The following is a 19781-nucleotide window of genomic DNA, read 5'->3' as shown; positions in this document are numbered from 1 at the left end:
CGCAACTAAAAAATGTCACATGTTGGAAACAGGACAGAGACTCAATGTGTTCATCCTATTTTGTCGAAACCTGCTAGTAGCTTCATCCCGGAAGCACAGAACATATTCCCATCTTTACTTCTCTCAGGGATGCAATGCTGAATTTCAGTTTGCTTTAGTCTCTCCAAAGAGCATAAATGTGCAGTTCGCCAGATTCTTCAGGATATAATAACTCAGCTAACATGGTTGGAGCTGCAGCATATGAATTTAGTGCCCGACCTTTTCATCTTCCAGTTAGTCGCCATCATGCTATTTCTAGCTTTACGAAGCTGGAGTTACCATCGCAAGAAACTTCATGTTCCTCCTTTCACCATCATGTGTTCAAGTTCTCATCCTAAGCAAAGTAAGGATTATGCATGACGGATAAGATTTATATAAACAAGTGTTTAGAGGCATCTGACTGAATATCGATCTATACTTTGGATCAAAGCATCTTAGTGACTCTTGCTGTGAGAAATGGAGGACCAAAGGTTACATGATTGGGATTCCATATTCCGATTAAATCCAATGGGAACTCTTTGGGTAAGAAAGTTTAGCACTACTTAGCAAGCATCAACTTGGGCTAATTCTTATTCTAGTGCTTACTCTGACTGAAAAGGCATGATATTTTCAGCGAAAACTTGAGAGCAAATATCAGTATGGCAAATCCTGTAACAAAAGTAGTAGCAGATACTACTATTAATTTTGGTGGCAAACTCTGTAGTTTACATTGTCATCAATTCAAGAACAAACAGGAACAAAGATGCATTTTTAAGAGAACCGAGCGATAACTCAGTAGAGTCTCCCGTAGAGGAAGCCACGCACCCGGGCTCGAACTTTGGTGCTTGTAACGGGTACCTCGCTGAGAAATTTGGTTTCATTGTGATCCTGGCTAGCGAGGGTTCAATACCCCTATCTAAAAAATCAAAGCCCGATGAACATCTCCTCCATATGGTCAAGAAAAAAATGCATTTAGAATTTTATTAAGCTGCTCATGCACAACAGGCGGTGAATTCATATTCACTACTCTATCGAACTTTTAGTAAGGAATTTAGAACCGATGCATTTGCGGGGATGGCAATCTTTCCATGCACTTGTGGTGAATCACACCAAGAAATCTTAGCCACCAAATAAATATATAATTTACCCTTGCTTTTTTTTAACGAAATACTTGCCTGTATTTTTTTATTCTCCCATCATACTGGATTCTCGGGAAACAGCAATCATGAAGCCCTCTCCTAAAAAAAGAAAAATAAAACACAGCCATGTGTTGATTGTTAAGTTCACCAAGGTAAAAAGTACTCTCAAGTACATACATATCTATTTCCCTGTTTTACATATGTACCCTTGTTTCTGTTGCATATATAGGTGAGTGAAAGTATGTATGGTGTAAAAAAATAATGGAAGTGAAAGGTAGTACTTATCTTCATGTGGAATTTCAGCATCGCCCTGTCTGCACGATTGGCAACTGCCACAGGCAGAAAGCAGGCCAAAGTTACAAAGGGATAAACAAGAGGCCACCAATGATGGTTGTGAAGTTGATATAGCACCAGCAACTAACTACGACGTAGTAGCAGTTTAGCGTTCTACTCTACTCCCTGACCATCATTAGCCCCTTACTTTCCCTTCAGATATCAGTGGATGCCACGCTATCCTTAATCACTACGTACGACGGCGCTCTCATCTTCTGAACAAGTGGCACAATCGTGCAGTCTTTCAGAGAAATGAGGTAGACCGGTCTCGTTAGTCATCGGAAAATTTAGGTTTATGCCACTGGTTCAATTATCGTTTTTGTTTTTGTTTTTGTTATTACTTTCTGAATTTTTAGTTTCATGTCACTGGTTCATAAAAAATCTTGAGATTATACCACTAATTGGTATATTTGGACCGAAAAACTTGTTCAGTTTATACCACTGGTTGGGTTCAACTAGTATCATGAGCCTAATCAGTTTTGAATCCAGTGATGTGAATCGAATAATTACAAAATCAATAGCAAAAGACAAAACTGTAATTAACAGATGATATAAACCTAAATTTCTCTTGGTCATCAGGGTTCCAATTCTATTTATTCATGAAAAAGAAATGCCAATGCATGCTCGATGTTGACTACTTCTGTTTCTCTGAATTAGACAGGCTGCACGCATGTCTGCGCACACGTTGCTATTGACTGTACGTAGTTCGAATGATAAAACATCGCAAGTTGGAAGTTCATATTTTTCAGGTCATTTATAGTCTAACTGGTAAGAAATAAAATTGCAATTAGTGGCACTGAAGTATCTACTGATCCAAATTAAGCACCAATACCGCGGCATGAAAACGATGGCCCATCGATGGTCTGCTTCCAAGTTGAAGCGTCTTTGACCCGAACTGCTTTCAAATCTTTAGACCCTTCCATTTCGTGTTCAAATGCGGCGTAGATAAGGGTCATGTCCAGCACAGTTTAATACTAGTCCATCGGCAGCAAGCACCAACATATCTTGCAATCAGTGGCGGATCCGAAGTAAAAATTTAAAGAGACTTAACCTGCTCCTCTTTCTTCTTCCCCTATCTTTTTTTCTCTTTCTCTTCCTTTTCTTCTTATCCTCCTCCTCTTTTCTTCTTCCGTGTGTCAGAGGTAGGGGGCTCAAGCCCTCGGTGGATCCGCCCATGGGCGCAGCTCGATCTCGAGTTGGTGTGCCTCCCAGCTTAGTAGACCCTTTGGTTGCCATGCACTAATGGCTAGCTAGGCTGATGACAACAAGTTCAGAAAAAAACTGGTACACGACGAGTCGACGACACAGATAATGCGCAGTCAAATGCGAGCAAAATTATTCAAACATGCTCCAGTCAAAAATTAAGTGATGCGAGACAGCATTAGTTTGTTCATGGAGAGAGAGGGAGGGAGGGAGAGAAATGCTACGGTTGCATGGTGTGAGACTTCATCAGTGATCAATGTGTTTTCTTTGGTCTGAAAAGGATTTCTTTTTAATTGACCAGTGGTTGCACAAAGGCCTCTGCTTTGTCAGGTTTTTTCAATATCAGTACAGCCATCCAGGACAACGTCTTGACTAGTGATGTAGTGATGTGCGAGTTAGGTGAGCGACGATATAAAAATGACACTGAGGGAGGTCGAGTTCGTTTCAGGATGTGTTTGTTTATGAGCAGAAAATGAGTTGTTGCAATGGGTGCAAGTCTCAATGCCAGGTCCATGTAGAAAACGACGTGTAGGTTTGTGATTAGCATGCATCATCTTCCAGAAGGGCTAGATGGAATTTAGCAGCATAATCAATGGTGGCAGTAGTAAGCTAGCAACAGCAGCCAGGTTAATGAGCACTGAGTGGTCTTTGCCATCAAGCTGACAGCAATTACAGGGCTGTAAAAGGACAACCAACATAGGCAAGTTGAACGGCATAAACATAGTGTCAAGACCATGTGATGAAACAATTCATGAGACTTACTTTGAACAGATCTCAGAGAAGAAATAATTAATCTCACTCGATTGGAGACAGATTTGTGCTGATGGGTCAGTTTGACAATGGAAACTAGAGTTGAATTGATCTGACCCGGAGACAAAAATCTTTGGGTGATGGATCAGTTTGACGACACCACAACGATAAACCAACTCCGGCCTCTTGCTGCAAGACCAGTAAAACACTGGACGAATTTAGTCCTAGTTTTATTAGTGGGGAGGAAGGGTAGAAAGACTCGGAAACGAAAGAAGAAGAAGAATACATCGATCGGGGAGCGAGAGAGGCTCTGACCAAAGGGTCACATCACATCCTGCTCGATGCATATTCTACAGTTGTGATCACTACAAGAACTTTTGAGGAGGAGTAAACAGACTTCTTCTCTGACCGACCCATGACCATGTGACTCATGCATGCGTTGTGACGAGCGTCTAGAAGCTGCCGCAAAGTTTGCCTGTAATTGCACGGGTCAAATTCAGTCCCGTATAATCATATGTTCTGTAGGAGTAATCAACAATTGTGCATGTTTGCTTAACATCGCTTATTAATCCCGACAAAGACAAAAGGCAGCATGGAGACACCTGCCTGCCTGCCTTGGAAAGGAGCATACTCCTACCTACTGCAATGGCCGAAACAGGCTATATAGATATAGTAGCATCAGCAATGGAACAGGAACAGGATTGGACAAGCATGTGGCCTCCTTGTGCTTGCTGCTGCTGTCTCTGCTTCCAGCAACATGTCTATCCCGACAGTGATACTGTCGTGCTAACCAAATCAAGTCTCTCCTCTCTTTTTTTCCAAGCTTTTTTATATATTTATATTTCTCAATATTTATAAAAATTTACGATAATTTTAAAATATTGTTTAGACTATAATTGTCAATTGAAAGTACGGTAGTTGATGGACAACACCTTATGTGTCTCACAACATAACATGTTAGAAATTAAATATCTTGACTGACATGACATGCATATCAATGTGTCGCTCAACCAACCGCCGATAGTAAAAATTATCGTCTATTGTAAGGGCAACATGATTCTACTGGAACGGGTGATACCTTTTTAAATACATATACATGCTTTTAGACTTTTGCTATTGCATGCATGTTTTTAGAGTGAAAAAGCTAGCTAGCACTGTGTATGTGAAAAGATGTCGTCCATTGGATGGACGACATTTTTTCTAATAGGTCCACCAGAGCCCTACCACCTTTTCAACGGTCGATAGTAAAGGTGTCATCTATTGTGTAGGCGATATGTTAACATGTACACTACGTCGATCAGGGTATTTAATTTCTGATCGTTGTATCGCGGACCCCATATAGCATCACCTATTGGATGGGTGACATCTTCCCATCGCCCTTCCAACGAGCGAGGTAGTTAGATATGCAATATTTTTTAAATGGCCATGCATTTTTGTAAATTTTGAAAAATAAAAATAAAAATTTCCTTTTCTCAGACAGGAACTTTCCGAATCAAGTAGTATTCGAGTGAGCGTTTGTGTCTGAACTTCCCGGATAATGCAGGCCCAAATACCTAGTGGGAGGCCCATGTCGGCCCAAAGACCCACAGAAGCCTCCGCTGTATTGTCCAGGCCTCTCCGGCGAGTGGCGGCGTAACGTACCTGAGAGTAAGAAGAGTTAGATACGGAGGATGCGCGCGCATGGCAAATCTCTCCAAGTCTCTACAGTATAAAGTCACTTCTTTTTCAGAATGTGTACAGTAAACGTCGTCTCTCGTGGCCAGCCTAGCCTAGCCTTCGAAAGTTAAGTTTGTGTACACGCGTCATTGCATCGCACAGCCGCCGCCGCCGCCGCCATGCGCCACGCCGGCACCGGCACGCAGCACGACGAAGTCAGTTTCAGCAGGCATCCATGCATGCGTGGAAATATAACGCTGGTGCATGGTTTGGTTTGGAGCTTGTTGAGTTTGGTGCAATGGCGTATAGTTAGCTGAGGCAAGAAGCCTTGGATGGCGTCCATGACTCCATGAGTTCAGTTGGAATAGATGTCCAGGTGCAATGTCGGACCGCCCGGTGTATCTGTATATATCGAGCGATCTGTCGCTGTTGTACTCGCAAACAGGCTAGCTATTTGCTGGAGTATTAGCTAGGCTAAACTAGGCGCTTTACTCGATCTCGATCTCGATCTCACAACGTACGTCTGAACAAAGACATATATAGTGCACAATATATATGTCCTGTTTGCAGAGGGCAAATGATTCACTAGATTGTACGTGCACGTGACTATATATGAGGTATGTACGTATCACTGGTGTGTGTGTGTTGTCACACTCGAATTAATCCTGCCAGTTAATCCTTATCTGTGCTCAATATATGTTGTTGGTCAATGCAAGGTACCTGTAGCTAACATGCAGCTGATGGATCCATTACCCCTTGTGTCAATTACGGATAGCTACGTGACACTGCTGCTCCATTTACTAATGCAGTGCAGTGCTTGCTCGTTAATTTGTCGTCGCAATTCAAACTGCAGACTTCACCATGAGATCGATCGAATGCCAAATAAAGGTGGTGTGAAACAAGCTAGAAGTCGCGCTACCGTACCCTTGCAATATATTCTCCTACACTTCTTCTACTCGATCGACTCAACAAGTAGAACAATCAGGGGTTGACGCCGCCAGCTGACTGGTGGTGCAATGCGCATTACCAATCGATCGATCCAACATGCATGCATGCACACGCAGGACTCGACGACACCTGACGCGAGAGAGAGAGAGAGAGAGAGAGAGAGAGAGAGAGAGAGAGAGAGAGAGAGAGAGAGAGAGAGAGAGAGAGAGAGAGAGAGAGAGAGAGAGAGAGAGAGAGAGAGAGAGAGAGAGAGAGAGAGAGAAGCTACGCCTATCTGATTCAACTGGCAGTGAGAAACATGCCGGATACGGATCACAGACGGTAGGTACAATTAAGGTTTCATAGAGAGAGAAAAAAAAAGATGTTGGAAAGGGACTATCACCAGTTGACCAAGAGAAGTAGAGATCAGTTTAGCTTAGATTTCATGTAGAGTCATGCATGAAGGTCCATCGATCGTTAGCTAGGTAAGGCATGGCTATTGTTCGGTAGCCGGGCATCAGCCAGAGCAGGAGTGGATTGCGCTTTCAAAGTGTACCTTTTGTGCAAGCCTGGACTAGCAAGCATATATGGTTCGGCTGGTTAGCCTATAGCTTGATCCTGACACGTTTGAATTCAGGGGACAAGGGGACACACCGTGCTGAAGGGCTGGGCTGGAGGGGCTGTTATTCGTTGCTTAGGATGAGTACAATGGTGCCATCTTATAGATTGTCTTGTGTATTCCTACGTAATCTTGAAACAATTTAACAGACATCTCTAAAATAAGTTGTCTTTGTAATTGTTTCATACTAATTTCATAACTCCTTAATTTGTGTATGAAATAAATGAATATTGTAACTTACATGACAATGACAACTCATACAATATCTCATAGTCCTATATTTTAACTTACGAGACCACTGCTTCGGAAAACAACCGCCACCTCTTTCTCTCACCCCCTCTGTCTCCTCCTCATCATCTAAAATCTCACATGGTGTTGCATGAGACGACCTATAAGACGAATGACGTGTACCAACATGCCTACTCTTAGGGGTCCATTAGCCTCCGTTCTCCCACCCCCTGAAGCCATCGTTGCCGCCTCCCTGCTGCTTGTCTCTGACAACAACGAGCTCCCGTCCCTCACCCTCCTTCTCACCTCCAGTGATCTTTCTTGTCGTGCTCATCCCCTCCCCTACCTCCTTCTTCGTCTCGCCGACACGCTTACCCAGTGTTATCAGGATGTTGATTTGATGTCCCTCCGTGACCTTTGCCATCCCTCCGCAGCAGCTGGTAGCGCCCTACCGTCCTGTCCACAGTCGGAGCACCCAACCTCCGACGGGCCTCCCTTTGAACCCATCAGCCACCCAATCACCGAACCCTAACCTGTGTGGATTGATCTCAGCCCATCCTACAGGCCTGATCGCTATTTTGGGTTGGGCCTAAGCAGCAGAAGATCGAGACGAGAAAATCAAGACCTATTGGGCCGAGCGAGCAAGCCCAGCAGCACTAAATACTAAACCCCCTTCTCTTCGCCAGGAATCACCAGCACCCCCTCCCGCGCCGTCTAACCGGCCTGGCCTCCACCCACCCAAGCACGCCCGCCGGCTACCTCCAAGCAAACTCCTCGCTCGTGGCCGTCGTCTTCGTCCTCCCACTCTCAGTCTCTCACTCCTCCTTCTCCTTTTCCCCATCAGTTAGTGTCGGATTTATTTGCTGCATAGTTGAGTACTGATCTAATCCATCCATCCATCCTGCTGCTTCTCCATTTCGACTGGCCTCTTATTCTGCTTCAGCGCGAACAGGATAGATCTCGGATGACGCTGCCGGACTTCGGACCCAAGCCTCCGGTGCACTTCTCTTTCCGAAAAGATCCGGGGTTCAAGTAAGCCCCCCATGCCCCACGCTAAGTATTCCCCTGCCGGCCAGGTGTTCGAAGAAACTCCCCTCAGAGGGATCTGTTATGTTCTTGGCCAAACGACCACATTGGTCGTCTCAGATTAGCAGGCTGTGCGTCCTCCACACTGTTTCTTGGATAGTTTCGTGGAGGCAGGCTCCCTACAGTGGCGGTGGCTGCAGCAATGCCACTCCAGGGGATCTCGGGCGGCTGCCAGAGCTTTTCCGATCGCCGCGGGTTGAAGTCAGCGCCGTTATTGGAAGAGCACTGGAATCGGGGAGATGGTCAGAGTCAGTGGAGCTGGAGCTCGAGAGGCTTCATGTCGACCTGGATCCCTTTGTTGTCAATCGGGTGCTCCGGGGCTTGTCGGACTCGGAGACCACAGTGCGGTTTTACTGGTGGGCAGAGTCGCGGCCCGGATTTGATCACACGCAGTTTGCGATAGCGTACATTGTGAGCTTGCTGTTTTTAGATGGCAACTTTGCTCTGTTGTCAGAGTTCCTCGATAGAGTGAGGAGCCAGGGGGTGGCATTGCATCGCTCCCTCTACCGGATCCTTTTGTCCGGCTATGTCCGGGCAGGGCAATTTGATTCAGTCATTCAGACATTTGATGAGATGGTTATGTCAGGTTGCCGTGAGTTTGGTGTGGATTACAATAGGTTCATAGGAGTTCTAGTTAAGAATTGTTGCTTTGATTTGGTGGAGAGGTATTATGGCATGGCACTTGAGAAAGGTTTTTGCTTGACTCCATTCACTTATTCAAGGTGGATATCTGCATTGTGCCAATCAGACAGGATTGAGCTTGTAGAGGAGCTTCTGGCTGATATGGATAAATTTAGGTGTTTTCCAGATATTTGGGCATGTAACATATATGTTGACTATTTGTGTAGACAAAATAGGTTGCATGATGCCTTGCAGATGCTGGAGAAGATGGGGATAAACAGAACAGGTCCTGATATTGTCACTTACACAACGGTTGTTGGTTGTTTATGTCATAATAAGCGGTTCGCAGAAGCAGTCGAGCTTTGGGAAGAAATGGTGAGGAGGGGCCTTAAACCTGATAGTGTTGCTTGTGGTACATTAATCTTTGGGTTCTGCAAGAATGGCAAGGTTGGCAAGGCTTTTGAATTAGCATCGAGGATGTTAACTCTGAATTTAGAACTGAATGTTTGTATTTACAATGCTCTAATAAGTGGCTTCTGGAGAGCCGGAAGCATTGATAAAGCCTTCAAAATTGTATCCTTCATGCGAGCAAACGGATGTGAGCCAGATGTTGTCACATATAATATCCTTTTAAACCATTACTGCGACACAGGTATGGTGGAGAAAGCTGAAAATTTGATAAGAAAGATGGAAATGAGTGGGGTAAATCCTGACCGGTACAGCTATAATCAGTTATTAAAAGGATTATGCAAAGCTCATCAACTGGACAAGGCATCTGCCTTCGTTTCTGATCATATGGAAGTTGGTGGGTTCTGTGATATTGTATCCTGTAACATACTGATTGATGCATTTTGCAAGGCAAAAAAGGTAAATTCTGCATTGAAGCTATTCAAAGAAATGGGTTATAAGGGAATACAGGCAGATGCTGTGACATACGGAACTCTGATTAATGGTCTCTATGGTGTAGGATACTACAATCTAGCTGAAGAAGTTTTTGAGCAGATGATGAAGGCTCAGATTGTTCCTAATGTTAATCTGTACAATATTATGCTCCATAACCTGTGTAAGGCTGGTCATTTCAAACAAGCTCAGAAAATTTTCTTGCAGATGATTCAGAAGGAAGTGTCGCCGGATATTATTACTTTTAACACACTCATATATTGGCTCGGGAAAAGCTCAAGGGCAATTGAAGCCCTCGATCTATTCAAGGATATGAGGGCTAGAGGAGTAGAACCTGACAGCTTGACATTTAGGTATTTGATCAGTGGTCTTCTGGAGGAGGGAAAAGCTACGCTGGCTTATGAGGTATGGGAATATATGATGGAGAATGGCATCATTCTCGACAGGGATGTTTCTGACAGGCTGATAAGTGTGCTTAAATCGAAGAACAAGTAACAGCTAAGTTTCTGGAGAACTTCAGTCGCTGTGAGCTTTTCAGCCTGATGCGGGCACCATGGACCTACCTATATCAGAGCTTAAAGGTCTGGGCTTCATTAGTTGGTTCTTAGCTCATTTTGTGCTGTTGGGCACAGCTTTGCTGTGCAATTCGCTTTGATGCATGCATTATAGCTGGACCATACCCAAGGCAGCCACACCAGAGAAGCAACGGGCAAGGTACTTCTCCTTCTGACGACCTGGTTCACAGCAGCTTATTCGATTTCAGTTGTTTTGTCCTTAATCTTTTAGTTTTTGAAATGTTTTTCTTACACATGCATAATTATCCAATATGCTGTAACAGTTATCTGAAAATTCCAGGTGTGGTCTTCAGTACTTCTACAGCAAGTGCAATCTTGTTATCAAGTTCTCAATTGTTTCATGAGAAAGTTTGTGGCTTTCTCAGAGTATTGAGGTACATTTTCACTTCCAGTGATAAGTTTCATCATTTTTTTCCTCGAATGCAACTGCACTCTATAGTCAAATATGGTTGCATCATACATCCTTTCTTGCATAGTACCATGAAATTGTAAGTTCGTTCTCAATGACTCATAACTATACTTTATGCCAAAAGAAATAATGTTAGTATCTAGATACACTGTTATGAAATTGACTTTTAGAAATGTCAATCTTGGATAAGGTTCATCACAGATTTACAGATGTGCTATATGCAAGGGCAACCTCTGATGTATAATTCAAATACACTCAAGTGTTTGATGACTATCATAGTTTAGGTACTCAAATGCTGATGACTATCATAGTTTAGGTACTCAAATGCTGAAGCTTGACATATCATGACTCCAACTGCGTGGATAGTGTTACTGCACTTGTCAACTTGTCAACATGCTCTTTCATTTTTCATGTTCCTGCTATGGTTGCTTTGCTGTCTTCCGTCCTCCTTTTTGTGTTGCGTAATAGTATGACTACAGGAGGGGAAGTAATGGCTGGTTTCCTTAATATGAATTTTTCTGCGCATGGCCAGGCTTGTATTGGGTGGACAACTGTGATTCGCTTTATCGATATCACTAGGAGCCCTGTACCATGAAGATGAATGGTTTTGACAACTGAGTTGAAGATGAAGGGTTTCAACAACCGAGTTTGATGATACCCTCCAATGAACGGTCCGGAGCACCGGACTATTGAGCGGGAAATTGCTTCAGTGCGAGCAACGTGGCGCTGCACAACGTGATATTCTGTAATGTCTACTCTCTCACTCTCTCTCTCTTTCTCTCTCTGTTGTGTGTACAAGTTACGGAAGTGAGGGCCCCGTATTCTGAAGAGAGGCTACCATGAAACAACCCTGGTCCAATGATCTCTATCCGTTCCAAACGGAAATTTTCTTCGAGACGACACGCACCCATAGAAGAGACGACACGCATGGCATGAGCCCATGCCTGCCGAAGAAGCTGCCGCGTCCACCTGTGAGACTGGGAGGAGGACGACACTCGCCGCCTTGTCGCGCGAGCCAAAAATCCCGGACGCCGAGCGACCACCGTCCAAATCACCAGGCTGTGGGCGCGGCACGTGGCTAGTACGCCGCGTCACCAGATCGACGCGGCCACCAACTGCTGCACCGGGATCAGAACAAACGTCACTGCATGTGTCGTAGTTGTTGAGATGCACGTCGGTGTCCAGATGTTCCACGTACCTATGTGGCTTGTTTCTTCTCTAGCTTGGACTACGTTTGTGTTTAGCGTTTACCCACCCCTGGATATTCAATTCCGGTGACTTAGGAATAGGATATATACTTGTATATGTGCAACAAAGTACCAATATATTATTCGGCATTCAACTCGAATGGAGGCTTCTGCAACTATCCCTCATCCGCAGAGCTATACAATGCTCCTCTCCTTTGTTCCGTTTGATCGCATCCTCTGCTGGTTTCAGATACATCGGAGTGCAGGTCTCCGAGGAGACATGCCTTTTGGCCGTGACTCATCAGAAAACATTTCCCCTGACGATGAGTTCAAAAGTACTAGTTGGTATGATTTAGACAGGAACACGGCAAAACAGCTCCATAGTTCAAGCACACCGGCCTTCTCTTCAAACTTAACATTGCAAAGGTTTTCGACTCTATTTATTGGAATACCTCCTGACACTCTTATTGCACATGGGCTTTCCACGGCAATAGTATGCTTGGATTTTCCATGCTCCTCGCCACTTCATTCTCCAGAGTCTTCCTTAACGGTATGCCTAACCGACTGATCAAGCACGGGCGAGGGTTTTTGGCAGGATGACCCATTATCGCCGCTGTTGTTTACGTCTTATCCACTCACCTGCTGCAACATATCCTATCACAGGCTGCTGAAAGTGGCAACATTGCACCGTTGAGTGACCAACGCTCAGAACTACGTATTTCTATGTATCATGACAACGTGGTAGTCTTCATGTCTCCGATGGCAAGGGATGTTTCAGCACTTGCTACTAGTCGTAACTCCTATGGGGAAGCAAGCAAGCGCTCTCTCTGTCTCTCTCTCTCTCTCTCTCTCTCTCTCTCTCTCTCTCTCTGCGTGTGTTTTTTTTGGCTCGTTTCTTTCTCCACGATCGAAATGGTCGCCTCAGACGCTGCTGCCTCCTTGCTGGGTGTCTGTCGATCTGCCTGTGGAGTGAGTGTTGACAGCGAGCGAGCCGGTCGGTCCTGACTTCCCTGTCCTTGCGTATACAGATCGATGGCCTGGGCTCATCTCTTCGTGAAGGGATTATATACTTTCGGATGATCTTACCTACGCGCATCGGATGGCAAATGGATCACGTACTTATGGCAATGGCAGTTGCATATCGGTCAAATGGCTGGGCGATATCTTTCTATCTCCGTGGACGGGATAGGGTCCAACGGCGATGAAGTCGTCGGCTGTGGTGGTCAGGGAGGAGCAGCAGCACGGCGCCGTTGGACTGGAGGGTGTAAAATCGCGGCACTTGAGAAAGAAATCGTGCCAGTTCATTCATCCCGTTTTACAAGCTTATGAGCGACCTCAACTACTCATCCCATGGAAGCCTTCCACTACTACTGTTGTATGAATTTACGGGTTTGTTATTGTACAATTAAGCTTTCACAATTCCCAAATTATTTTTCACAATCCACAACTGAAACAAGCAGACATCACCAGGGATCTAACACTGCAACATAGTGCTTAATAAACCTGTTGTGGTTTAAAACAACACTCAAGTACATAAATGAAATCACTATGCTAACTGCAAAGTGAAAAACAGAGATGACCAATGGAACATTCTTATTACCCATTTCGCCCCAATGTCACAGGAGTTGCATTTAGGACTACATATTTTGACCAGTACAAACCATATAGCACTGATCCTGATTTCTCTAATTATTATTGCTAATACAGCCATATAATCATCATAACTTACAGGATTAACCTACTTGTACACCACTTACGTACAATTTGGACCAAGCAACAGCTAAACATAATTGTATTAGCACAGTGATCTCAGGAAACTCAGCACAGTGATCATCCTTGGTTATTCCCGTGGCCTAGCAAGCCACAGAGAACTTAAAGCACGCAACCGTGAAAAGTAGTCGTGTATACCAAGAAGAGCGCGAGAAGCCTGCCGGATCGTCAGAATTCGTTGCATTTGATGCAATGTCTGCTGTCGCAGGTTGTCAGCCTGCAGAAATGAAACAAATTACTCTTCAAAACCAAAGCAACAAAACCAAATAATCATTACGTGAGTGATCGGCTAAATCCATGCTGGTAAAACGCTGACATATTGCCTACAAAGATGTAGAGAAGATGCTTGCCTGGCGAAGAAAATTCTCAAGTGTTCCAAGTTTGCCCATGGCCATGGCCATCTGACCCATGTAGTTTGCCACATTCCCTGAAGAACCCGATGGACCAAGAGATCCAGCCAGAGTCTCTGCCAAAGATTGCTGCAATGCCTCCATCCCCTGTGACAATGCATCCTCTGCTTGCTGGGAAGATTGCTGGAGGTTGGTTAATCCCAACAACTGCTGCTCAGTTAGGGGCTCGATGTGATTCGCTAGGAGCTGAAATTTTGCATCTTATTGAGCAATTAGTAATCTTACAAAAACAGTGAGGGCATAAAACAAATAACAGAGCCTGAGAACTAAATCTTCACTCACCTTTAAAAGCTCAGATGGACGAAAACCCCCAAGCCACAGGAAGCACCTTTCAGCAGGTGTCTTCCACATGCCTGAAAGTATGTGAAACACATCAGCCTTCGCAGCAACACCTTTGACCTTGAATATTTCATCATAATGGGCCATTATGCCATCTACAATAAGTCGTAGATCACTGTCACTTGCATGAGCATTCACCGCAGTCCTCAACTCATTTATCTGCTTATTTTGCTCCTCTAGCCATCTAGCATATTCTATGTCAAAAGTCAATGCTCCTGCAAAGACAAGTTTATGGTTTCAGATGCACTTTTAACGAGACAGACAACACACAATCAAAATAGATTAATTAAAGCTACAAACATTTAGAGCCACGCAGATATGAAAAATTGAAACATTACCGTTTCCACTCATGGCATGGGTTTGGTCTCCAGAGCTGGAAATGAAGATTCCCTGCAAGTAATATTCAATGAGAGTCTAAATAACATCACAAAAGTACTATTTTCAAAGCACTCAGTAAACAAACATGAAACTATGAAAGATTTACCTGCTGGTGAGCTTTCTGGAGCTCCTGCTCTAATTGTGCAAGTTTCAGCTTGCTGCTCTCTAGCTGTTGCACATATGCCTTCAACCAAATAAAAAGAAACAATGTCGATTTGCAGTGGTCCAAGAAAAAAAAGAATAACTTAGTATTCATGGCAAATGAAACAGAAGAACTGGTAGAAATTATGCTACCAATTAAAATGATTCAATTGCATATGCATGTACAACAACAACAACAACAGACTTTGTCCTAAGCAAGTTGGGGTAGGCAGGAGATGAAGCCCACAAGATCCAACTAAAAAGATGATGAAAAAACAATAATGATGATAAAAGTACTAGTGATAGTAAAAAAAAAAAGTAATAATGGTACAAGGAGACTGATGCACAAGTTATGGTTCTGACATGCGAATTGCTAACTTCCACACGCTTCTATCCGTGGAAGTTTGAAGTACAACTAAAAAATTATCAAAGTTTGAAGTATAAGAAGAAGCAGTCTCTAGCATGTTGCATTGTGAGTTTGTGAAATGTTACGTGTCCTTAACGCCAAGTGCTCTTTTATTACACAATATGCATCACAAATAAGAAAATGGACTCACAACGACATAAGCTATAGTGAGATAGCGTGCAGTTCAGCATATCAACACAACTTTAACAGATTTAGTTAGACTACCAACTTAATTTAGGTTATATTACTAAAATTGATCATGCACATTTCAAAATAATATTTGATTTGAATAAAAAAAGAACATTTACAACTGTAAAATAAGGATGAATGTCTAATGATACCTTTTTCCTCAGCCGACTTTTTCTTGCTGCCTCACGATTTTGGGCGAGCCGTCGCAGTGTCTGTTATAGGAAAATCACAGCATGCAATTAATAAGGAAAAAAAATGCAAGGTTAAATAAGAATTTGATAAAAGGAGCTAGAATATCACCTTTTGGTCCAAAGGTTTGTCGGACCTGTCGGACCTATCCGAAGAATTAGATGGCATGATTGCTTCACTTTGTCCGTTTTCCAACTGCAATTTTTTGTTAAGCATATTTATAGCATCAGCCAGGCATGCCAATCTCAGAAAAATATCAACTTATAGAGATGTGTACAGGTGATGGATTCACGGCATCTAAAAGATGTCAGTGCGCAACAGCGCAGCTTCACACTGTGATTGAGAGAACTCCGATCCACCAGTATAAAATGGTGCTGGCAGGGAATAATTATGCATCGTCTTTTGGACTAACATCCGGCCCATCCCATTAGACCAAGGATTTGAATCTTATTAGACTCTAATACCGGCCCACCAAAATAAATTTTATCTGAACTTTCAGTGAAATTAGTGGCTATCGTGCTAGATTTCCAAGCAAAAAAAGTGAGCGAGTGAAACAGGCTGAGATGTATAAGGTTTAACGATTGAGTTAAAGTAGCTTTAAAAAATCATAATGATATCTTCAGCAGATTGTTGGTTATGCATAATCTCTTATCCTCTACTTCAGTAAATTGATACTTCAGACCAGTATCAACTCAAATATTCAAGAACTGGTATATAATTTGTAGGCAGGCATAATGTGAATGAGTTGAAGTTCTAGCTTATATATGGTAAAAAATGAGTATAATATGGAACAGATATAGATATGATGCTCCAATGGTTGAGTTCAACTTGAAATCTATGCAGAAAAACCTGTGAACACATAAAATTAATGAACAAGGATTACCCTCTGATTCTTGTCGTCGTTGTCTAGAACAGTTGAGGTGTCAGTCCTCGAACTAGCATCTGCCATCACTAGGCGTCACGGACAACAATCACCAGGAGACAGCAAATCACTTTGCTCTCTCCTTTCCAGTTGCAAGGTACTAAGGTAGTGAGCAACCTAATGCTTCACAGGATCGATTGATGTCGGAATCTTTCATTCAGTGAAATAAAAAGATTATTTTGTCAAATCAGTAACTTATAGCTGAGCTTTCATAAAACTAATGATACACAGTACACACTTGGGGTTACTTCTTTACAAGACAGTACTTGCTCAGGATTCATTGCAATCATATGACCTGTAGGAAAAAGACACCTTCCAGATTAGTACAATCTAAACACATGGGAACAAAAGAACACGCACGTTGCTGTACTTGTGTCGATCTGAAACCCTACAGGCTGGTCAATCACCCAGCCGGACCACAGCAACTAGCACAGTGCTACTGCCCTCTGTGCCACAGCACGGCTCAACGTGGGGCACTGGGTTATGGGAATTCAGTTGAACCCCCAAAAATATTTGTGGGAACTAAACCGGAGTTACTACTCTACCAACCACGCAGCAGAAGAATCATAACAAACTGGACGCATTGGGACCGAATATCCATCCGAGAAAGAAAAGAATTGCTCGCAGCAAAGAAAGGGAAGTCCAGACCAGGGCAACACTAACTGCTAGGACAATCCATCCAAGCAAGTTAGGGCTTCCTTACCGACAAACGAAGAAACCAATCCACGTCCGGATGGATCTGCACTTCCAGGACCAATAGAGAGGAGTAGGGGAGCGACCACGGGAGAGAAGAATTCGAAGCGACGTGCTACGGTGAAGGAGGATGGGAGGTGTGCTCTTCGGCGCGGTCAGGCGGGAGCCGTGAGCCTGGAGGAGGTTGCCGGCGACGTGCTTGCGCCGGCGCGGAGAATTTGGGACGAATGACAAGCTCGGGAGAGGGATTGGGTCAAGCAGGAATGGAAATGAAGCGGCGGACCGGGACTGGGCATGGGCATGGGGTGCAGCTTCACCTGTAGGGCTCGGGAGAGCTTAACCGTTGAAGCCGCATCCAACGTCCAGAAATCAGACAGCACACCTACGCTGACTTTTGTTCTTCTTCACCATCTGTTCCCTGTCCTTTTTTTATTCTCTGCACCATCTCTTGGCCATGGCGACCATTTGTGCAGAAATCTACGCATGAATCAGGAAAAAAAAATCTTTTTTTCCTTCTTCAACCTCATGAATCATTTGCGCAAGCATGAGTAATTTCGCAGCAGTTTTTCGAACAAAAAAAAAACCTACGCATTTTTAGGGGATCATCAAAATGGAGCAGTTTGATGTGCTGAAGACGAGAACACCCACTCGTGCAGTCACAGGCTCACAGCTCAAATCCTCTCGATTAGGTAAGCATCGCTAGCAATTGTAAATAAAAAAAACTCAGCGAGTGGAAGCGAGTTGAAAGCAAGATCATACCTTGTGTGATAGGCGGTGGCGGTCGGAGCAAGTCTTGGCATGCCGCCGGAGGGCCACGACCATGAGCAGCCTTTGGCTGTACCGCCGGAGAAACGGCCGGGGCTTGGGGGAAAACAAAAACCAGCAACGAATGAATCGGTGACGGTACCGAGGGCGCGGCAGACAGCTTCTCGAAGCTGGCGGTGCCGGCGTGTGTTCTAGGATGGATTCGGGGCAGCGGGGAGGAGGAGCCGTGGCGTGGCGAGGCGATTTGCGTAGGGGGAAGCTTCCAGAAGCAGGTCTTCTCGGGATGGTGGAGGGGAAGGCGCACAGTGGTGGTGGCGCGAGTGGCATGTGGGGCCGGACGGAGGATGGGGTTGGTTGGTTGTAAGTTTTAGTTACTGTTGGGAAACGGTAACCGGTTCAACGGTAATTGAAAATATGTGGTTATTGCGATAACGGTTTGAAATTCAGTTGAAATTCGTATAAAATTTATTTGTTAAAATTTGAAATTTGGATAAAAAATATTAGATTCTCCGTTCAGTAACCGGTTGAATTGGACCGGTTATCGAGCGATTTTCTCGATTTATAGAGTGTTTTCTCAAATTTTTCGTATTGTTGGTAACCGCTCGATTTTCTCGATTTTCAGTGAAATTAAAAAAAAACTCAAAAATTAGCTTAATCTTATAAAATCAATAACTAATTCATCTGAGCTTCAAATCAAATCAAGTGAAACAATTTTTTTAGTTTCCTTATAACATGATATACATGATAAAAATATTTATACTCATAAAAAAATTGAATTTTTTTTTGTGAGAAAATGTATTTTTTAAACTAAGTTAAATGCATAGTTTACTCTTTGCTAATCCAAAAATTATGAAACTAATTTTGTTAGTCTTTTTATATGATCCTATGTCTTTTAAAAATACATAAACTCATGAATTAGTTATTGTGACATACATGATTGTGTAAATGTGTTGTGACTAGATTAATTCACCACTAATCCATCACACCTCCAAATTTAGTGAAACCACTTTTATTAGTTTATTTATACTATGCTTTATGTAGAAAAAATAATGGTAGATATGAAAATATTAATTACAGTGTTGTTTCTTAACATATTCATTTTATGCTTGTGAATTTTGTAAAAATTATGGAAAAATTAATAAAACTATAAATAAAGTGAAATCAATTTTAAAGATTCTCTTAAGATACGTCCTACACAAGAAAAATATGTGTTTGCATATTAAGATTTTTCTTAACATGAGTTAATAACTGAGCCGCAAGCTTCAACTTTTTTTTTAAACTTCCTCCCTATAGAATATGATGTAAACGACATTAGTTTTGAAAAAAATTTCATAGAAGATTTTAGAACTGTCTCTATTTTTTTAGGATTTTTTTATTTTTTATTTTTTAATTCAAATTCAATTACTATTCGGTTTTTAAAACCAGACCGGAGCAGTAAACTCGGTAACCGTGAATTTCAATCGGTTACCGTCAATAAATTAAATTCTGGTTGGTTGGTTGGCATGACGTGATGGGGATTAGTAGGGGCTCCTACCGGCCGGCCGGCAACGCCTCTACCTTCGCACTCTTCACCAACGCCACCCTGCCATGGGCAAGGTTGGATGAAATTCTCTAAAAACACTTTCAGTTGTCACTCTTGAATAATACTTCCTCCGATCCTAAATATTTGTGGCTTGGACTAACATCCTATCAAATTTTGAAACTTTGAACGTCAATAAATTTCATAACATTTAGTATAAAAATATAAAAACCGGGTTAGAATGGGCTCGTGCATACCTGAGCTGTCTGTAGATGTGTGAGATTAGTGGAGGTTAACACAAAAACGGGGGTGTAGCTCATATGGTAGAGCGCTCGCTTCGCATGCGAGAGGCACGGGGTTCGATTCCCCGCACCTCCAATATCTTTTTATGCTCACCTCAGCATTTTTA

The 19781-nt window shown here is 43.2% G+C and overlaps 2 protein-coding genes and 1 non-coding gene across 9 annotated transcripts; 2 read left to right on the top strand and 1 right to left on the bottom strand.

Moving 5' to 3' along the window:
* The first annotated feature begins 7573 nt into the window (after window positions 1-7573).
* Window positions 7574-11812, top strand: LOC133893326 (pentatricopeptide repeat-containing protein At1g13040, mitochondrial). The gene is made up of 3 exons (XM_062334324.1): window positions 7574-10194; window positions 10336-10429; window positions 10997-11812. Exon 1 carries the CDS (start codon window positions 7984-7986, stop codon window positions 9973-9975), a length of 1992 nt encoding a protein of 663 aa, XP_062190308.1. The 5' UTR covers window positions 7574-7983; the 3' UTR covers window positions 9976-10194; window positions 10336-10429; window positions 10997-11812.
* A 1415-nt stretch (window positions 11813-13227) lies between these two features.
* LOC133891964 (transcription factor TGA2.1) lies at window positions 13228-18201 on the bottom strand. Of its 7 annotated transcripts, none has more exons than XM_062332690.1 (10): window positions 17848-18201; window positions 16634-16690; window positions 16357-16545; window positions 15585-15668; window positions 15437-15496; window positions 14655-14732; window positions 14509-14560; window positions 14114-14385; window positions 13772-14017; window positions 13228-13638 (listed from the first exon to the last, which is right to left on the bottom strand). In XM_062332690.1, the coding sequence occupies exons 3-10, from the start codon at window positions 16420-16422 to the stop codon at window positions 13492-13494; spliced, it is 1005 nt and encodes a 334-aa protein (XP_062188674.1). In that variant the 5' UTR covers window positions 16423-16545; window positions 16634-16690; window positions 17848-18201; the 3' UTR covers window positions 13228-13491. The 7 variants fall into 7 exon arrangements, with proteins under 7 accessions (XP_062188674.1, XP_062188677.1, XP_062188675.1 ...); XM_062332693.1 differs by having other exon boundaries at window positions 16357-16518; XM_062332691.1 differs by lacking the exon at window positions 17848-18201 and adding an exon at window positions 17099-17799.
* Window positions 18202-19677: 1476 nt separating this feature from the next.
* TRNAA-CGC (transfer RNA alanine (anticodon CGC)) lies at window positions 19678-19750 on the top strand. Its single transcript has one exon. It is a non-coding gene; the product is annotated as a tRNA-Ala (tRNA).
* Window positions 19751-19781: the final 31 nt, after the last annotated feature.

The sequence above is a fragment of the Phragmites australis genome, chromosome 15 (genome assembly GCF_958298935.1).
Source record: "Phragmites australis chromosome 15, lpPhrAust1.1, whole genome shotgun sequence".
In the NCBI taxonomy this organism is placed as follows: domain Eukaryota; kingdom Viridiplantae; phylum Streptophyta; class Magnoliopsida; order Poales; family Poaceae; genus Phragmites; species Phragmites australis.
The sequence above is the reverse complement of the archived record's forward strand: the minus strand, read 5'-3'. Positions and strand labels throughout refer to the sequence as shown.